This window comes from Myxocyprinus asiaticus, chromosome 7 (assembly GCF_019703515.2).
Source record: "Myxocyprinus asiaticus isolate MX2 ecotype Aquarium Trade chromosome 7, UBuf_Myxa_2, whole genome shotgun sequence".
Classification (NCBI taxonomy): Eukaryota; Metazoa; Chordata; class Actinopteri; order Cypriniformes; family Catostomidae; genus Myxocyprinus; species Myxocyprinus asiaticus.
In genome coordinates, this window is record NC_059350.1 from 39401251 (window position 1) to 39422119 (window position 20869).

At 37.7% G+C, this 20869-nt stretch overlaps 1 protein-coding gene across 1 annotated transcript in view; it reads right to left on the reverse strand.

Annotated features, from left to right (window-relative positions):
* mtus1b (microtubule associated tumor suppressor 1b) overlaps positions 1–20869 on the reverse strand; it is a 55965-nt gene that overhangs the window by 24435 nt on the left and 10661 nt on the right. The window contains exons 2-6 of the mRNA XM_051703320.1: positions 18360–20053; positions 12590–12743; positions 6076–6267; positions 3526–3666; positions 1931–2032 (exon numbers count right to left, since the gene is read on the reverse strand). Coding sequence (XP_051559280.1) covers positions 1931–2032; positions 3526–3666; positions 6076–6267; positions 12590–12743; positions 18360–19865 — 2095 coding nt within the window. The 5' untranslated portion in view covers positions 19866–20053. The remainder of the gene's footprint in view (positions 1–1930; positions 2033–3525; positions 3667–6075; positions 6268–12589; positions 12744–18359; positions 20054–20869) is intronic.

Here is a 20869-nt window from a genome sequence, read left to right on the forward strand (position 1 = left end):
ACAGTTACCTTATGAGCAAAACTGTGTAAGATATTGAGGCTTGTTTTCAGAGTATGTAACTTTAATATACTGTAAGTATTTTGCCTTGTTTCAATGGCAGATTTTAACTTTATTTTTATGCTTAAAACAAGTAAAAACAAAAGTGACACGAGACAAAATACACCTACAGAATATTCAAGATAGATTCTCTGAAAATATAATTATAATGTATTAACATCAAATTTGTTATAAATATATCTAATTATATAAAAATATTTATATAATTTTAAATTTGATATAATTTTATTAAATATAAAATATAATTTAAATTAAAGTGAGTTTACCTTTTTTTTTAAGGATGTTTAGATATTAAAATATACTTTTTAAGAAAGCTTTTTGTGTAGTGGATCAGTATCTTCATCCATTTTTTATAATTCCTTTCTCTCCATTTTTCCTCTCTCCATTTCAGGTCCCTTTTTTCAAACATTTCTTTCAAGCATCAGGCTTTCTGAATGGATGTCTTTGTCAGATGGAGAAAAAGAAATACAGAGAGAGAGAGAGAGAGAGAGAGAGAGAGAGAGAGAGAGAGAGAGAGAGAGAGAGGATGAGAGAGAGAGAGAGAGATAGTTCGAGACAGAAACAAGTGCTTTGGAATATTGATGAGAGACATTGTTGAGGAGCGAGGTATTGAGAAGCATATGAACGGCTATAACACTATTGTGCTTCTCTATTCATCACTAAAGGGCAACAGCTGCAGTGCCAGAACATAATTAGGAACAGTCAAGGGGTGGAGGTGGTGCTTGTGGGGAAATTCTGTTAAAGTCAAGTTGTTTGCACGTCAAAAGGAAATACCAAGAAATGTGCATTGGAAACGCAAACTCAATATGGATGTGACTGGAATTTTGGCCTGACGATTTCAAAGGCACTGATGTTCTGAACACAGAAACTATAGCTGCAAACAGTCGAGAGTGAGATCGAAACTCAATAGTCCAGAAAGGCTGCAGGGTAAATCTCAGCTCTATGGCATTTACAAATAATAAAATAAAATAAATCTCTCGCTTCATTCAAAAGACTCTTCCTTAAAGAGTCCTGTTTCTAACATCTGTATGTATCACAAAGAAAAAGACAGAGACAGACAGAGAGAATGAGAAATGGACAGAGATAAATGGTGAGAGTGAGAGTTATGTACTGTATGCACACACAGATACCGAAGTATATACTTCTTCAATTATACTAGGACTTTAATAGCCAATGATTGATCCATGTTTTTGTTGTGTTTAGACACAAAACCATCTACTTAATTTCCATAATACAACATAGCGAGTTACTTAAACTCAATTCAAACACGTTTTCTACTGAAGCATCCAAAGGTCCGCTGTGCCCGGTCTCAAACTGCCCACCATACATACATTTTGCCACCAGCAAACATTTTACAGTCATTTGGATCACACATGGCTGTGACTTACAACACTATGTAAAGCGGAAAAAAATATTTGTGAGTTTTTGTGTATTCTTATGTATTCATTAAAAGCTGGATGTGACCACAGTATCTGTCTGGCACACTTAAAGACATGTTATCCACATTCACGTTTTACTACACACACACACAAACACAGAGAAACACACATTTAACACTCTATTTTAAACAACTGTATGAGCAGCCTACAGCCTGAACTTTCACATACAATGAAAGGAACAACTTATAATTATATTATGTTTACCAAATGGTTACAAAATCTGACTCATGTCACCAAAGGCAAGTTTAAGTCACTATATGCAATATAAAAAGTTGACCCCTGACTGCAGGATTTTGATATGGCAGAGCTATTGGTGACTGAACACATCATAATATCTGTCCAGACTCAAAGATCACATAAAACACTACAACACATTCTATGGACAATACAGCAGAAAAAATTCTCACACACCATCAGACTCATTTTCTTCTTACCTGTTGTTGCTGAGCGAATAAGTCGTGCCGATCCGGTGCGTTGCAAAACATTCTGGTTAGTCTTAGCTGACGTGTGGTTGGTCATAGTTGGGGCCTTCAGCCCTATTGAAATAGTGCAGAAGAAATCAAACTTCATGTTAACAGAATACACAGTGACAGGTTTCGGTGAGTGAATCTGATGTTGCACAGGCGAGTGTGATAGAGAGGTTGTATGTGCTTTAGTGTTTTAATGGTAGTGGGTGGGGCCGATAGAATACTGTTAAACCATTAACAGCCAACCATCAATACTTTGTTTATAATTAGTATGGCAATCATTCAACCAGACAAGGTGGTTCATCAATCTTAACTACAAACACTCACAAAAGCCACCTTTACAAAGTACCATCTTTAGATAAAAAAGCCTGAAACAATAACCTTTATTATGTGTGTGTGAGAGAGAGAGAGAGACTGTGTTTATGTTAGGACATATTTCTCAATAAACATACAAATAAATGAAAACACAAAAAGTCCATCAGCGGAACAAGAAAAAATACACTCTCAAAACAAGAAATGTTAGGCTAAATGTATCTTGTTTTAAGTATGTTTAGAAATTTTTACTAGAAAACAAGACAGTATAAAAATACAATATAAGTGAATGGGTACCAACATTTTTAAGCTCAAAAAAGCACATAAAGGCAGCATTAAAGAAAACCATATGACTCCAGTGGTTAAATACATGTCTTCAGAAGTGATATTGTGTATAATGTGGATATAATGTGGGTGAGAAACAGATCAATATTTAAGTCCTTTTTTACAATAAATTCTCCACCCTGCCCAGTAGGTGGCGATATACATGAAGAATACTAATCACCAAAAACATAAGAAGCAGAATGTGAATGTGAAAGTGGAGATTGTTAGTAAAAAAGGACTTAAATATTGATCTGTTTCTCACCCACACTGATCATATAGCTTTTGAAGATATGTATTTAACCACTGCAGTCATATGGATTACTTTTTTACTGCCTTTATGTCCTTTTGGAGCTTGAAAGGTCTGGTCACCATTTATTTGCATTGTTTGGACCTACAGAGCTGAGATATTATTAAAAAAAAATCTTCATTTGTGTTCAGCAGAAGAAAGAAAGTCATACATATCTGGGATGACATATGGGTAAGTAAATGATTTTTGGGTGAACTATTCCTTAAATTCTGCCTAACAACTTAAGTATAACAATTAAATGTGAAACTACATTGAACTCTAATTACAATTTCAAATACAAAACTATTTTAGACTATTAAAATAGTTTTAAAAAACTATTAAAAATTATTTATGGTTCTAATCATATTTTGTTTTTAAAATAAAATGGCACATCAAAAGAGTGCTAATTACAGGGTCATTAGCTAAGATTATCAGCTTTCCCACTGATTAATGATTATAGAGGATCTGATGACAGTAAATACAGTTTCCCCTTTTAGGCTGTTTGATATGTAAATACTACATGATGAGAGACAGATGAATGCGAACTGATAAATGTCTAAAATACATAAAAAGTTCAAGAGAATTACTGAGATTAACCAATACTAAACTGTACTGTGGATTGTAAGTGTGTTTCTCTCACCTGCCACTGGTTTGGATGGTATAGAGCTTGCTCTGCTGCGGTGTCCTGATACAGGTTTGCTGATTGGAGACTTTCCTTGCATCTGGGATGAAGGGGATTGTTTGATAGGCTTCTCCTCATTCTTCATCACTTCAGCAGGAACTGATCATGGAGAAACCATCAGAATTATAAGATAGTATACACTGGCAAACATTTATTTTTGTTTTGTTTTGCACTAAAAATATCTAAACATCATTAAAAGAGGATACATTAACTTGATAAATACAGTTCCATAAGATATTAAGACTTGTTGGCAGAGAATGTGTCTTGAATACAAGTGTATTCTTGTATAGAATTTTTTTCTTGTTCCATAATTCCATGGTTTTGTTCACTTGATTTTTTTCTAATTTTCACCTTAGAGGGACAGTTCACCCAAAAATGAAAATTCTCTCATTTACTCACCCTCATGCCATCGACTTTTTTCTTCTGCTGAACACAAATAAAGATTTTTAGAATAATACCTCAGCTCTGTAGGTCCATACAATGCAAGTGAATGGTGACCAGACCTTTGAAGCTCTAAAAAGCACATAAAGGCAGCATAAAAGTAACACACATGAAACCTGTTGTTTAATCCATGACTTCAGAAGCAATCTGACAAGTGTGGGTGAGAAACAGATCAATATTTAAGTCCTCTTTTACTATGAATCTCCACTGTCACTTTCACATTCTAAAAGTGAATGTGGAGATTTATAGTAAAAAAGGATTGAAATATTGACCTGTTTCTTAACCAAAGTGATTGCATCACTTCTGAAGACATATATTAAACCACTGGAGTCATATGGATTACTTTTATGCTGCCTTTATGTGATTTTTAGAGCTTGAAAGGTCTGGTCAACATTAATTTGCTTTGTTTTGACCTACAGAGCAGAACAATTCTTCTAAAAATCTTCATTTGTGTTCAGCAGAAGAACAAAAATCTGGAATGGCATTAAAGTGAGTAAATGATGAGAGAATTTAAATTTTTGGGTGAACTGTCCCTTTAAGTTGGTGAGGTTTAAAATAAGTGAAAAAAAATAATAATAATCTGCCAATAGAACATTGGTACATTCTCTGAAAATGAATATTAATATCTTCTTAATTAATAGCTTCTGAGGTAAGGATGTTTAGAGAGTTTTTACTTGTTTTCCATTAAAATATCCAAATATAAAACAAGATACATTTACATGACAAGTAACACAAAGCAAATATATTAAGGCTTGTTTTCAGAGAATTTCTCTTGAATATAAATGCAATTTTTCTTGTGGCACTCTTGTAAGTGTATGAAACAAATGAACCAAATCTGCCAGTGCCACAAGACAAAATACACTTATATTCAACATACATTCTTAGAAAACAAGTCTAATATTGCGTTGCTTATCAGGTGAATTTATCATTTTTAAGAATGTTTACATATTGTAACTTTTTTTGCAGTGTAGGACAATAAACCTATGCCTGTTTTAGTTAGAACGATATACTATCAAAATATTTAAATATCGGGAACAGATTAGCTAGTTTCTAGACTGAACCAGAGAATGTCTCATTACAAACGTACTGAGTGTGTGTACATTACATGCAAAAACATGGCACCCATGAGGAACTAAAACAAACAACTATGTCCTACAGAAACACAAACTCTTAGATAAATTATTCAATATGCTAATATAATTGCAATTTGTAAAACACTCATAATCAATTAGAAATCAAAGCTACACCAGGCACACCATTAAGGTTTGGTTACAGCACAGAAAACACAAGCACAGCAATGTATGATTCCTTTATCAGATCTTACACATGCAAACATTCATCATTCAAATTAAAGGCTTTTGTGTTAATATTAATGGACAATTTAGGTGTGAATTCACCTACAATATCACTGCAAACACATTCGGATGCATTCCTTACTGCTCCAAGTAACAATGACAACTTGCTTCAGTAGAGAGATCTTGATTATTCTTGAATTTAATATTGGGAGAATTCATAGTGTGAGACAGTTACAGACCATTTGTTTGTGAGCTTGGGAATTAACCAATCATCATTCTGAGAGGATGTTTTGCGGAGGATGTTGTTTGTAATATCCACAATGCATAGCTTTGGAATGGCAGAAATTGAATTGTATATGATTGTTTCTTAGTCACTGCTAGACTCTGAGCAGATGTGACCTTTGACCTGAAGAAAGGAATTGGGGCAGTCTGAACTGAAAAAATATTTCCTTAAGGCACAGAGAGAGAGGCAACAAGAAAAAGAGAAGTTTTTTTTTTTGAGAAACCCTAAGCCCCTGCAGTTAAATGCCATAACTACACCATAATGTAGGGAAATATTTCTGTGGTCACATGGGCTTTACAGCTCAGTTGATTGGCTCCAAAAATTGTGACTGAGAATTGGAAATAAGATGTCCATATAAGAGGAAAGCAGGTTTGTTTTCATTTTGTGAGGTTTTCACGAACGTCATGCACTGAGAAACTATAATGAATATTTGTATGAGGCAACTTATAAGGCACACACACTCTCTCTCTCATACACACACGTACACACCTTTGTTGACTGCAATACCATTGCTTTCACTGATTGTACTTCCCAGTGATGAAGAGCTGGGGCTTGTGGGAAGGCCTTTCACTGGCAGTTTGGAGGAGGGAGCTCTCTGAGCACCCTTACCAGGAGAGCTGGAGACTGTAGTGGGGGTGTAAGGCCCTGTCAACTTGTCTGTGGTGCGCATCCTTACAATACCTGAATGCAAAGAACAAAAGACGTTGTCGTTGTCATCATCATCATCATCATAACTGATATCAAAATTATATGTGATATTGCAAATCAACCATAGATATGACTTCATAGCAGTTCCATTCACACAGTTGCACTGGTAGTCCAGGTATGCCTAATTCTGTGTTAATTAAAAATAGTAATCCACTATATATTACTAATTATTTCTCTAAAATTATAATTAGATTACTAATTACTTAATAAAAAACATATCACATTACTAATTACTTTAAGTTACTTTCTAAAACACTTTTCTGCTCAACAAATAAGCTCTATATTTCATCCTTGTTCATTGTTACACACAAGTCATACACACAGCACCTCACATTTCTCCTTCATAATAACTCGTTACAGGGACATAATTCATGTATGCTACATAAATATATATTAGATTTTTATTAGAATTAAATTAACTGAAAGTCAGTAACTGTAATCTGATTCCAAGAATTTAAAATGTAATGCATTACACTAATTTTGACTAAAAAGTCATTAGATTAAAGTAACTAATTACTTTGTTATTGGATTACACCCAACACTGGTGAAATGTGCATTTGAGTACTGGGAAGTCTGTGTGTGCATCCTGTAGGCCTATCCTGTTTCTATATATTACAGATTATTTCCTATGAGGCAGAATAACACTTATTTGACTCAAATGAGAGAGAGAGGAGGGAACACCTCAGACAAACACATCCTACAAAGCAAGGTCACTGCTATTGAGACCAACCAACACAAGTACACATTATGTCAGCTGGTTAATGAACATGCAGGTTTGAAGGTCTGGCACACTGACTGCACTTGGAAAAGATGAGACGCTATTTCTCACTTCCTCCAGAGTCTGATCCAGCAACCGCATTCTGGACCCTTGCTCTGTGTTTAAACTGCATTTAATTCAACAGCAGTAAGACGCAAGAGTCATGAAACAGTGAGGAAGTTAAATGCCACCTACTGGAGAAAGCAAGGCACTGCATTTGATCTGTAAACCCTTTAAGCTCTCAGCATGTTTTTAAAGATTTCCTGTTTTAGTGCCATACCCAAAATTAAAGGCTTAACTCTGCAAAAAAAAAAAAAAAAAAAAAAAAAAAAAGTGCTTGGCATAATTTTAAAGAAAACTTTTCCATTTTTTAAATGATATAGATTATGATAAATTCTGAGACTCCCAACCTATGAAACTGCTGAAAAATCACAAAAAAAAAAAAAACTTGAACCAAATTTTTTTTCTTCTGATTTGTCAATATATATTTCAGGGTGTACATAAGGTAGTTCCAAAAAAACTGCTTTTGTTTTGTTCCCAATCACTTCACCTGTAACTGAGCAAAATTTTGTGTTGATACGACAAAGCAATCAAAATTTATAGCATTACAAATGTAATTTGTCCAAAAGCCTCTCTGAACAAACAAAACATAAAAATTGTACATAAGAAGTAATTACACATGCAAATACAACAATGACTAAAGTTATGCTCTCTGTCCAAAACATGCAGGCATGAGTAACTAGATTTCATTCAGTTCCATTCTGTGGCATTTGAGCCATCACTGAGACTGTGTCATGTACTTGGCACCATCTCCTGGTGGCCATACGTAATTAGAGTGAACGATCCTCTCTGCCCATATTTGGATGACTTCCACCTCTGGTTGCAGAGATCTGAATCCTAATACAATTTGTTTAGCGTTCCATGTCGCTGGACAGCGTACAACATTATTTCTGATAGAGTCAGCTGACCCAGGAAAGCTAACGTGTTTTTAGGCAGATAGCACATTATGTGATGTATGCACATTGTGCTTCGTGTGGATTATCTAATGATCTATGCATCTGATTACATTGTGTGTGGGCTCATTTTAAAGATATAAATGAAAATGCGGCATATAAGCAACACCTGTTTACATGTAACATGTATAAGACATATACTTAGCTATTACTCGCTATATTTTTGTCTGTAAGGTAAAACAAATAAGCTTGTTGTATTCTACACATTCAGAGCTTTTCAACAACATATGACACATGATATAAACATATAAACACATATTGTGTTTACAGTAATACTCTTACAATGGATGTCTATGGAGCAAGGCACTCTGGAGGTTTTAAAAGCAGGAATATGTAGGTATTTTTTGTTACAAACTTTATATTATTTATTCTGTACAAAATATGTGTTATTTGAGTTGTAAAGCTCTCCAAATCATTCTTTCAGCTGTGGAACTACTGTTCTAGGCAGATGAACTTCTGGTTATGCCTTTGTTGGTGCATTTTTCTCGATGTACTGTAAACGGTCTGTGGAGGTGAGGGCGTGGTCGAGCGCCCATCTGGAGAGAGAGAAAGCGGTAAGGAGTTCCACCTGAGACGAACTGCTACAAATTACCGTTTCTGTGTTCGCAGTGAGGGATATAAAAGACGACCCAGTCCACAGAGAGAGGAGACAGACAGTTGCACACCAGAGACTGTGATTTCCATATTATAGAGTGTCGTGCTGAAAAGCTGACTTGTCTTACCTTTTATGCTGCAAAGCAGATTTTTGGTTTTTAAGTGTGAAGCTGAAAAGCGATTACTATTATTTTATTAAATAAAATTCTGACTCAAGTGGACTGTGGAAACCGGTTCCTGCCTCCTCCTTGCCCGTCCTTATACTGTTACACGGTCCTTTTCTGGTAATTTTGCAAGTATCATGCAAAAGTTACCAGATTTACATGGTCATGTAGTTCAGTCACACTAGTCTCAACATGTACTTTAACACTTATTCCAATGCAATGCCTTGCCCATAGACTTCCACTCTAAGTGCATTATTGTAAATCCAATTTTTGTTTGTTAGCAAAATTTAGGGACGATTCAAAATAATTCTCTGTGGTAATCGACAGCATGCCACAGATGCTGTCCATACAGCTTAACTTGTATTTAACCCGGAACATTCCTTTAACCCTCAGGCAAGTCTGACTTTGAACTTTTTAAATCCAAGAGTGAGTTTATTTGAGTATCAATCTTTTATTTTTATCTCATGTGTCACACTTGGCTGTCCACACTTCAAAACTGAATTATGAAAGCTATCAAACATATAGAAAGAGGCCTTTTACAAGTGGCACTAAATTAGTGTGGCTAAGCGGTTAAAATATTAGGAGGTTAATCCCAGCACAGATATCCTTTGAAACAAAACTTTCCCCTGATTTGCAGCTATTAGATCTTAGTGCAAAAGTCACAACATTGGCCTGTGTTCTCTGGGAAGAAGAAACAAGACAGCAATTGTCTGGGAGAAATATGACCTTTTCTGTTTGATTCAATTCTACTTTTCATTGACACTGAAATACAACACACACCAACATCTAGAATAAGGCCCTGAAACCACGTGCAACCAAAAATATTGAATAAAATTGGAAACACGCATTAGAGAAAGAGATATCTGAAGGAGAGGGGTTAGGTTACAGGGCAGCCGAAAGTGAGGATATGCACACACATACACACATTGAGCACAAAGAAATAACCACTTCCTGAACAAATATGTGGGGTTTTCTGACCAAAACAGGACCTGGATAAATATCAAGGTAAAAACCCTTAGGGTGTACAAATACGCACAGGACGCAGAGGGAGGAGGGAAAGATAGAGAAAGGAAAAAAGAATGAATGAGACAATATGAGATAGGAAACTGAAGTGAAGTGTTAAGTGTTAAACTGAAGTGTCTGTTATGGCTTTAAAATAATGAACATGTGGCCATAGAAAAAGAGGGTTAGTTATGTAACACTACGCAGAGGTTGGACAGTGAAGTATTGCATTCTGCAAGCTTATTAACACCAGCTGCAGCCCAACCTCTCTCTCTCTATTACAAACACACACGTCTTTTTATTATGGTGGGGACATTCCATTGACTCCTTTTGTTTTAATACTTATAAATAAACAATTTCTATCCCTTACCCCTAAACCTCATTTTTACTATTCTTTTAGGAACATTACCCAAAATGTAGATAAAACTTGACCCACACATACACACTCTTGTTTACCTACAGTAGCTATCTACACTGAGCAAAAAATAACGTAAATAATAAACCTGAAAAACCTAATAAACCTAAACCTAATTGTGCTTCATGTCTTAAAGGGATAGTTCAACCAAAAATGAAAATTCTCTCATCATTTAATCACAGCTCATGCCATCCCAGATGTGTGACTTTCTTTCTTCTGCTGAACACAAATGTACATTTCAGCTCTGTAAGTTCTCACAATGCAAGTGAATGGATGCACATTAAGGAAGCATAAAAGTCTCCAGTGGTAAAATCTATGTGATAAGTGTGGGTGAGAAAAGGATCAATATTTAAGTCCTTTTTACAATAAAATTTCCTCCTTGCCCAGTAGGTGGCGATATGCATGAAGAATGCGATTCGCCAAAAAAAAAAAAAAAAAAAAAAGAAAAAAAGAAGAACAAAGTGAAAGTGGAGATTGATAGTAAAAAAGACTTAAATATTGATCTGTTTCTCACCCACACTTATCATATCACTTCTGAAGATACGGATTTAACCACTGGAGTCATGTGGGTTACTTCTATGCTGATTTTATTTCCTTTTGGAGCTTAAATATTTTGGTACCCATTCACTTACATTGTAAGGACGTATGGAGCTGAAATATTCTTCTAAAAATCTTTGATTGTGTTCAGCAGAAAGAAAGAAAGTCATACACATCTGGGATAGCATGAGGGTAATGATGTAAGAGTAAATCGTGAGAGAATTAAAATTTTTGGGTGAATTATCCCTTCAAAAATGTATCTGTTTCTCATCCACACCTATCATATTGCTTCTGAAGACATGCATTTAACCAATTGAGTCGTATGGATTACTTATCTGCTGTCTTTTTGTTCTTTTTGGTGCTTCAAAGTTCTGGCCACCATTTACTTGCATTGTATGGACCTACAGAACTTAAATATTCTTAAAAAAAATGTGTTTGTGTTCAGCAAAAGAAAGAAAGTCATACACATTTGGGATGGCATGAGGGTGAGTAAATGAGATATTTTTCATTTTTGGGTGAACTATCCCTTTAAACATCTAAATTAACTGGTTTTATTCAAGTCAAAAATATTATTAAACATCACTGAATCAATCTAAATACATTAGGTTACACCAACAAAACAAATTTTAAGGGTTAGATTAGATAGAAGTAGCTCAAAGTAACAATTGCAGATTACCAATTTTTACAGTATACATGAGGACATGCCACTTCTATTGGATATATATATACACACACACACACACACACACACACACACACACACACACACACACCGATCAGCCACAACGTTAAAACCACCTACCTAATATTGTATAGGTCCCCCTTGTGCCACCAAAACAGCACCAACCCGCATCTCAAACTAGCATTCTGAGATTATATTTTTCTCACCACAATTGTACAGAGCGGTTATCTGAGCTACCGTAGACTTTGTCAGTTCGAACCAGTCTGGCCATTCTCTGTTGACCTCTCTTATCAACAAGGCATTTCTGTCCACAAAACTGCTGCTTACTGGATGTTTTTTGTTTTTGGCACCATTTTAGTAAATTCTAGAGACTGTTGTGTGTGAAAATCCCAGGAGACCAGCAGTTACAGAAACACTCAAACCAGCCCATCTGGCACCAACAATCATGCCGGATTTTGACAAAGTCTAAGGTAACTCAGATAACTGCTCTCTACAATTGTGGTGAGAAGAATAGAATCTATTAGCAATGCTATTCTAAGATGCGGGTTGGCGCTGCTTTGTATTTTTTAGAAAGCTTTTTTTTATTATTTCATAAACTTACCATTAAACTATTTACTTTATATATGAATTGGTTTTACCTTCAAGGATGTCCTCGAATGTCCCAGAAAGGAGGGGACATTTTGTACACATACTCCTGTACAAAAGCATGAAGTTTTCCTGCATGTTCCTGTGAACTCCCTGTGTGTGTGCGGCTTCTTGTGTGTAGTAGAGGAATGTGAAAGACATTTAAATATCAACTCTGCTGTGTCAGCTTGTACGTTAAAGGTGCGTCAGAAAGACACTGTAACTACAGATCAAGCATACCTCACATTTACAGAGAGACCCACCCAGACACAATGCACGCACGCTTCATAACACACAAGTGTAAATGAAATCAGTTTTTCCTCTGAAGATACAGTAAATTACCTAAACTGTGAGAGTGATGTAAGTAAAATGAGTAGACATAATAATCAGTGTAAGCTTGCAAGAAACAGTACACAGGCTCAACAAAACAAGCCTAGAGGCACTTCATCCTTAAGCAATGCCCTTGAAAGTTTGTCCTGTCTAGCGTATTTAACAAGTGAAACTTACCCGCCGGCTGAACTGCTCGGCCTCCCGATGGACCCAGACTACCTGTGGGTCGGGCTTCTCGGCTTGGGGGCTTCAGTCTGGGTTCTGGGGGTCCAGATGTGGATGTACTGCTAGCTGTAGTCCCTAATGAAGGTCCCAGCTTGGAAGACACAGTCTGCAAAAAGAGCCTTTGGTTACTGACAGCATCCCATGCGAGAGAGCCCAACTCTGGACGCCGAAGGGTAATCATAGTGTTAGCCATTCCACAGAACAGACAGAAAATGTGCAGCGGCATAGAGAGAGAGAGAAGCAAGAGAGGAGAGAGAGGGAGGAGGAGGAGGAGCGGAAAGAAGGGAGGGGAAATAAGACTCGCCAACTCCGTAAACCAGAAGGGAAAAAAAAAAGGGGAAAACGTTGCTATTGTGTTATATTCCCTCAGGTCTTCTGATGCCAGGACCAGCCCAGATCTTTTCCTTTTATACTTTTTTTTTTCTCTCCCTTGTTTTTAAACACCCTTCACACACACATGGAGTGAGTTTGTGAAAAGACTGTTGTCTAAATCAGTGTTCGTGAGTCAGACTCGTCCAAGGAATGTTCTTCTCTTCCTTTTTTCCTTTCCAAACAGTTGTTTTATTGGCAAAAACATCCCACTTATGTTCTATTGAAAAAGTTCAACACTTAATTTTAAGTTGTCCTTCATTTATTTAAAAAAAAAAAAAAAGAAGAAAATAAGTTATTGGGGCCAGTCCATTAACATTAAAATACACATTGTTTCAGAGGTACAGCTACAAGATGTACACATTATACATGTTAACATGGTTTTAGTGTGAATGCTTACCTAACAATATGCATTTAAGCATTTATGAACTGTCAACATTGTCACAAATGCTATAGATTGAGCTTAACTTGTTTTGAATCCGGAACATTTCTTTAAAACAAGGTACATTTATTTGAGAAGCACAATTTCATAAGATATTAAGACTTTTTGAGAGAATATTCAGTGAATACATTTCTGTTACACTATTGACATTATATATACACTCACTGAACACTGTATTAGGAATGCTATACTGTAGTAATACTGGGTAGGGCCTCCCTTTGCTCTTAAAACAGCCATGTTTTCTGGTCCATGTTGACATGATTGCATCACGCAACTTCAGCAGATTTGTCAGCTGCACATTCATGCTGCGACTCTCCCGTTCTACCACATCCCAAAGGTGTTCTATTGGGTTCAGAACCGGTAACTGGAAAGGCCACTGAAGAACAGTGAACTCATTGTCATGTTCATGAAACCAGTTTGAGATAACAATTACTTTGTGACATGGTGCATTATCATGCAGGAAGTAGCCATTAGAAGATGGGTAAATTGTGGCAATGAAGGGATGCATATGGTCAGCAAAAATACTCAATTTCCCACATTAACATTCCCCATATCATAACACCACCGCCGCCAGCCTGGACAGTTGACACAAGGCAGGTTGGGTCCATGGATTCATGATGTTGGTGCCAAATTCTAACCCTACGATCTGTGTGTGTGGCAGCGGGGGCGTGGTCAAGCGTCCGTCCAGAGAGAAAGCAGTAAGGGCGCTTGCATCTGAGCTAGATTATGTTTAATACCTGTTTCTAATTTCAGTGAGCATGGGGAGAGCGGCATATAAGCAGCCTAGCCACCAGCAGAGGGGAGAGAGAGTCTGGCACAAGGAAGGCCACAGTGCTCCTGAAGCTGTTACGTTTAATCTGTTATGTTTGTGAAGCTGATGTGTTTAAGTTACTACATGCCTGTGAAGCTGATGAGTTTGTGAATTTGTAAAGCATTGAAGTGGCCACTTAAAAGTCCTACCTGAGCCTGGAAAAACCTGCTTCCCTGTGTTCTCCTTCCCTTCTGTTTGTGAAGCTGTGTTACAGTGTGCCTCAGCAGAAATTGAGATTCATCAGTCCAGGCTGTGTATTTCCAGTCTTCAACTATCCAGTTTTGGTGAGCCTGTGCCCACTGCAGCCTCAGCTTTCTGTTCTTGGCTGACAGAAACATAACCCGACATGGTCTTCTGCTGTTTTTGCACATTCTGAGATGCTATTCTGCTCACTACAATTGTACACAGTGGTTATGTGAGTTACAGTAGCCTTTCTGTCAGCTCGAACCAGTCTGGCCGTTCTCCATTGACCACTCTCAACAACAAGGCATTTCCGTCTACAGAACTGCCGCTCACTGGATGTTTTTTTGTTTTTAGCACCATTCTGAGTAAACTCTAGAGACTGTTGTGCATGAAAATCCCAGGAGATCAGGAGTTACAGAAATACTCAAACCAGCCCATCTGGCACCAACAATCAATGGTCGAAAACACTGAGATCACATTTTTCAATACAAGTTTATAGTTCAAAACAAGTTAAGCTAAATCTACAGCATTTGTGGCATAATTCTGACAGTCCATAAATGCTAAATTACGTTTTTATTTTTAGGTTTATGCTTAAAACCAGAAAAAAATATTTGCCAATATGGTAAGAAATATACACTTCAAGATACAGTACAGTCTTATTATTTTTTGAAAATGTTGCTTCTCAAGTACATTTATCCTGTTTTAAGGATGGTGCAATGTTTTTACAGGGAAAACAAGATAACAATACTTTAAAATACTCTTTTTCTTTGAGACGTCTCAGAAGGGGGGAGGGGGGGGTGAGGGGGGGTCCCTGGTGAATAAAGCTCTTGGATGTTTCTTAACAACGAGAGTAAAACAGAAACATTCGAAAGCACTAATGTAAAATTGCGTACGTGCTCTGACATGCTTTAAGACTCTGGATGTGAACAGAAAACAAAGTGTTAATGAGCAAATAATCATGTGTGTCCTTCCCTAATCACAGTCTTTACATTCTACCAACTTTTTGGAGATCTGCATTTGCTCTTGACATTCGGTTGGACCCAACCTAATAACATATTTAAGCCTGAATAACAACATAGCACAGTCATGTGATGACATGTATAGAGCTAGACCTGTTGAAGCATTTCTCCTCATTTAGAAAGAGAAGATTGACATGGAATTGCACAGCTGTTATAAATATGTTAGTTTATATTTCATTTAAATAGTTTTAGTATTCTAGATTTAGATTTTTTCTGTTGACATAGCTAATGCATGTACAAGAACAAGCTGTCTGATCACATTAAACCTGGGCCTAAATCATACTTTCAACTGTTGTTATCAATATGATATGAGGTCATGAAAGGTACTGTGTGGGTGTTTAAAGTGTTTAAAAACATTATACATAAAAAGATGAGGAAAAAACTACAGAGACTTTACTAGAAAGTACAAAATGCAAATCAAGTCGTTATAATATTCCACATCACACTATTCCACTGACATCAAACACTTGCAGAAACCTCACACATCAATAAACACTGGTGAGTCAACAAGTTTTCATTGGCTGAGGTCTCAATCAACCTTTTTTGTGCATCCATATCTATTGCTAAATGCCTTAGATAAAGCAAGAGATGGGTCATTTGAATGTCTGATGTTTAGTAAAGTTTCCTAATACTGCAAACACCTAGATTATGGCCTACATACACAGATGAGCCAAAACATTATGTCAACTCACAGGTGAAACAAATAATGTTGACCTTCTCCTAACAAGGCCACATGTCAAGGTCTGGGTAGATTAGATGGTAAGCAAATAATCAGTTCTCGTAGTCAACATGTTGAATGCAGAAGAAATGGGCAGGAGTAAAGACATGAGCGACTTTGACAAGGGCCAAATTGTTATGGCCAGACAACTGAGTCAGAGAATCTCTGAAATGTCAAGGCTTGTGGGGTGCTCCCGGTCAGCAGTGGTGAGTACCTAACCGACAGTGGTCTGAGGAGGGACAAACCACAAACTTTCGACAGGGTGTTGGGTGCCCAAGGCTCATCGAAGCACGAAGGCAGGAATGCTATCCTGTCTGGTCCGAACCGACAGATGGTCTACTGTGGTACAAGTCACCGAAAATTTTAATGATGGTTATGGGAGGAATGTGTCACAACAAACAGTGCATTGCACCCTGCTGTGTATGGGACTGCCTAGATGCAGACCAGTCAGAGTGCCCCTGATGAGCCCTGCCCACCTTCGAAAGCACCTACAATGGACGAGCGAGCACTGGAACTGGACCTTGGAACAGTGGAAGGAGGTCACCTGGTCCGATGAGTCCCATTTTTCTTTAACATCACGTGGATGGCCATGTATGTGTGCGCCGTTTACCTGGGAAGTGATGGCACCAAGATGCACTGTGGGAAGACGACAAGCCGGTGGAGGGAGTGTGAGGCTCTGGACAATATTCTGCTGGGAAACCCTGGGTCCGGCCATTCATGTGACATCAATTTGACATCTAAACATCGTTGCAGACCAGGTACACCCCTTCATGCAATTGTATTCCCTGATGGCAGTGGCCTCTTTCAACAGGATAATGCACCCTGCCACACTGCACACACTGTTCGGGAATGGTTTGAGGAACATGATGAAGAGCTCAAGGTGTTGCCCTGGCCTCCAAATTCCCCAGATGTCAACTCGATTAAGCATCTGTGCTGGACCAACAACTCCAATCCATGGCGACTCCACCTTGCAACTTACAGGACTTGAAGAATCTACTGCTAATATCTTGGTGCCAGATACCACAGGACACCTTCAGCAGTCTTGTAGAGTCCATGCCTCAGCAGGTTGGTGCTGTTTTGGCAGCACGTGGAGGACAAACAGCATATTAGGCAGGTGGTCATAATGTTTTGGCTCATCAGTGTATATAGGGGAGACTATAGGGCTAGTTGTCATACTTTTTAGTCTTTTATTCATAAAAGTACATTTTTGTATAGCCACAAACCTTTAATTCTTGGCTACAAAAAAGCAATTGAACTTTTCCATCATTATTGCACAGTAAAAAACAATTCAGTTCATTGAACACAAGTTGACGATTTGTGACAATATTCCCCAATAGTGGGACATGTTTTCATACTAAATGGGGTAGGCTGTCATAATGGAACCTGTCATTAAAGGTGCACTAAGTAACTTTTGTCTTTGTGTCATCTTGGACTTACACTGACACCTAGTGGCTTGGATGCAGCATCATTTAAAATCAATAGTTTTCTGTTTCAGATGCCATTGTAGAAATTTAGTATTCACAGTCAGCCATGATTACTTTAAACAACAAGTGAAAGTGCCAAATAACAGGACGGTTACTGAGATTAAGCGAGTAGTATTCGGCTAGTTATGTGATTCTAACATGGCAGCCCCCATGTGCGGCCCATCTCCATGTAAAATAAAACAGCTTTTATAAGGTTACTGATTTGACTGGAGTCTTCAATATAATGTGAGTGGTATGCGAGTTCAACTTTTTTAATGAGGAAAAAATTACTGAGTGCATTTTTAAATCAGTGGCATAGGTTTCATGTGAACATTTGAGGCTTTTCAGCTAAATCTAAACAATTATGATGCACAACAATTAATTAAACAACAAATGGCAAACGTAACATACATCACAAATTTTTTTTGGCCAACAAATATTGTAATTTATCAATTGTATAAATTTAGGACATCTAAAACATAAGTAACAGCCCGCCCCTATACAAATAGGACAACTTGCCACAAAACTGACATTAATGAAATACACCCTTGTCCTGTAAACATAGTTCAAATTTTTGGTTAAAATGTACCATGATTAAATACAGTAGTTGATCCTTGACTAACTGTATGCCAATGTGGTTTAGTTGTGTTCACTTTTTTAGCCAAGAACTACAACAAAAATATAATGATATTGAAATTTTGGAACTGAATGACTAACCTTGCTGGTGCCTTTAGAGGGTTCTTGCTCTGTTTCTTTCATAAGTTGAACCTTTTCTTCATCTATGAGATCGGTTGAGGAAGGAAATTCAGACTTTATTATTGTTTCTTCTCCTCGTGTTTGTAAAGATAATGTGATCACACCCTTCTCCTGATTGCCATTGGTGACAACCTCTGCAACTTCTGTATGATTCACAGATGATTCAATGATAAGTGCCTTTTTCCTATCCGGTGGCAGACACGTTGTTTGGAGTTTAGGGTCTGACTCTCGACAGTCAGATCTCTTTGGTTCTCTTGCATGGCTCGATGAGGATCTGCTTCTTTTCCCAACAGCTTTATCTTCCACTCTCCTACTGGTTGCACGGTTTGCCGTAAGAGGAAGCGAATTCACATTGCCTGAAACTGACTTGCCAAGATTAGTGTTTGTTTTGGCGGGACTGGCAGATCTTGGTGCAGAGGCAACTCTGGAAATTATCTTGGCCTTCACGTTCTTCAGGTCTGGTCTGGGGAATCTCTTAACCTCAGGTTTTGTGGCTTTGGTCAGAACAGCCCTTTTAGGAGGCTTGGAGAGACCATGTCCTGCCAGAGCATTGGTCTTTTTCACTGTGGACTTTGGCTGGTTATCCTCTTTAGAGAAAGACAAGACCTTTATGTTTCTGGTGCCTATTCTATTACCCACTGAATCTTCAAGATGCACCACCATCTCATTTAGGATTATCTCATTAGCTTGAGTGTCTGGACACAACTCAGAGAGTTCCCCTTTCTCTTGGACCACTTCCCTCAGGGGGGCATTGACCGTAGCCAGATCAGTCACTCTGTTGGAGCTCTGCGACTTGCCTTCCGCTGGTTGGTCTTGAGAAAGGTCTGGTAAAGTGTTGTTTAGCAGGTCCACCACAGAGCTGGTGGAGACTTCCAGCGCAGAAACACCAATCTGGCTCTTCAACACCAAATCTACCGAGACTAAAGAGAGAAAAGAGTCTTCTTTCTCCTCTTCTTTAAGGTCATCATAATCACCATGTTCTGAAGAGCACAAGGAGGCCACATCACTGTTGTCATTTAGTCCAACCTTCTGTGTTACCATCAAAGTGACATCATGATTATCATTGTCACTCCAGCAGTCTTCATTGGCGTCCAGATAGACAGATACAGAATTGTCGTTGTCATTGGACTCATTGTAGTCCGGTCTGCAGTTTGGGCTCTGTATGCCTAAATCATCAATGTTGACTATGTTTTTACCCATCTCTACCTCTGGCATGTCCACATCCAAAGGGCTGTCTGTTCTGGCACTGCTCAGACTACTCAAGCTACACATGGAGTCTGGTGATGCTTCACCTCTATCATATGGGGGCACAGTTGATGATGAAGACAATGAGGACTCAGAGGTGAAAGCACTGTTACTCTGGTCACCACTGTGTAACGGGAGATGCATCCCATGCTGAGATCCTTGAGAGGTTATCTTGGGAAGTGTAGGGTTCGGAAGCTGAGACTTGTCTACTGGCGGCTCCATGAGACACGTAGAAGTGCAAAAGAAGAGATTGAGACACAATCACACATCCAAACCTCCCATAGCTAGACCCAATTCAACACTGATGGACAGCCCAGTGTGTAGAGAAAGATATTAGGGAAGGTGTTTACCATCCCTTTGTTCATTCAGAGGATGGTGTCCATGACTTTGCTGGCCCTTCTTTGATGATTCTAGGGAACAAAAGAAGACAAGAGCATGTTAGTTTCATTTTATATAGTCCTGATGTGTACTGTTAGATATTTTTTGATTATACATCCTATAAAAAACACATGTACCCAAGTTCAGACCTGAAGAAGCAAACCCAACGGTAACATTGAATTTGGAAAATTTTATATTTTGACTCAACTTAAAAGTAATCAAATCTAAATGGGAAGAAATAAGCCCGGTGTGACTTTTGAAAATATTTTAAATTGGATTGCCATGCAAGGGGTGTAAGACAGTGCAGTACTGCTCCCTACTGGCAACTCCTCTTGTTCCCATATTGACTATTACTCTTCATAGTGAGAGTCAGAGGTGAGAAGAGCATTCTTTTATATTGCTTCTGTAATGTTCAACTTGCATTTAAAGACCAAAAACCTACATATTTTCTATGACACACTTAGCTTGTGTATGTAAGTAGGGTTGAGTCTCAGTTCATGCGTTACATTCTTGAGTTTCAGTTTGTGTGTTTTTGTTTTTCTTAAAGGGATAGTTCACTCAAAAATGAAAATTCAATCATCATTTACTCATACTCGTGTTGTTCCAAACCTATATGACTTTCTTTCTTGTGTATGATTATTACAGAGTATTCATTTTTGGGTGAACTAACTCTTAAGACCATTTTTGATGCTTAATAAAAAAAGATAATCTAAGAAAAGAACAATAAGCTTAATTATTTGATTATAAGCATAATTATCAAACTCACTATTAAGCCTCTGTCTCTTGTTATCTCTCTAAGGCATTCCTTCTCTCTGAAGTATTCCATTATTTTACACTTTGTAGTTTGT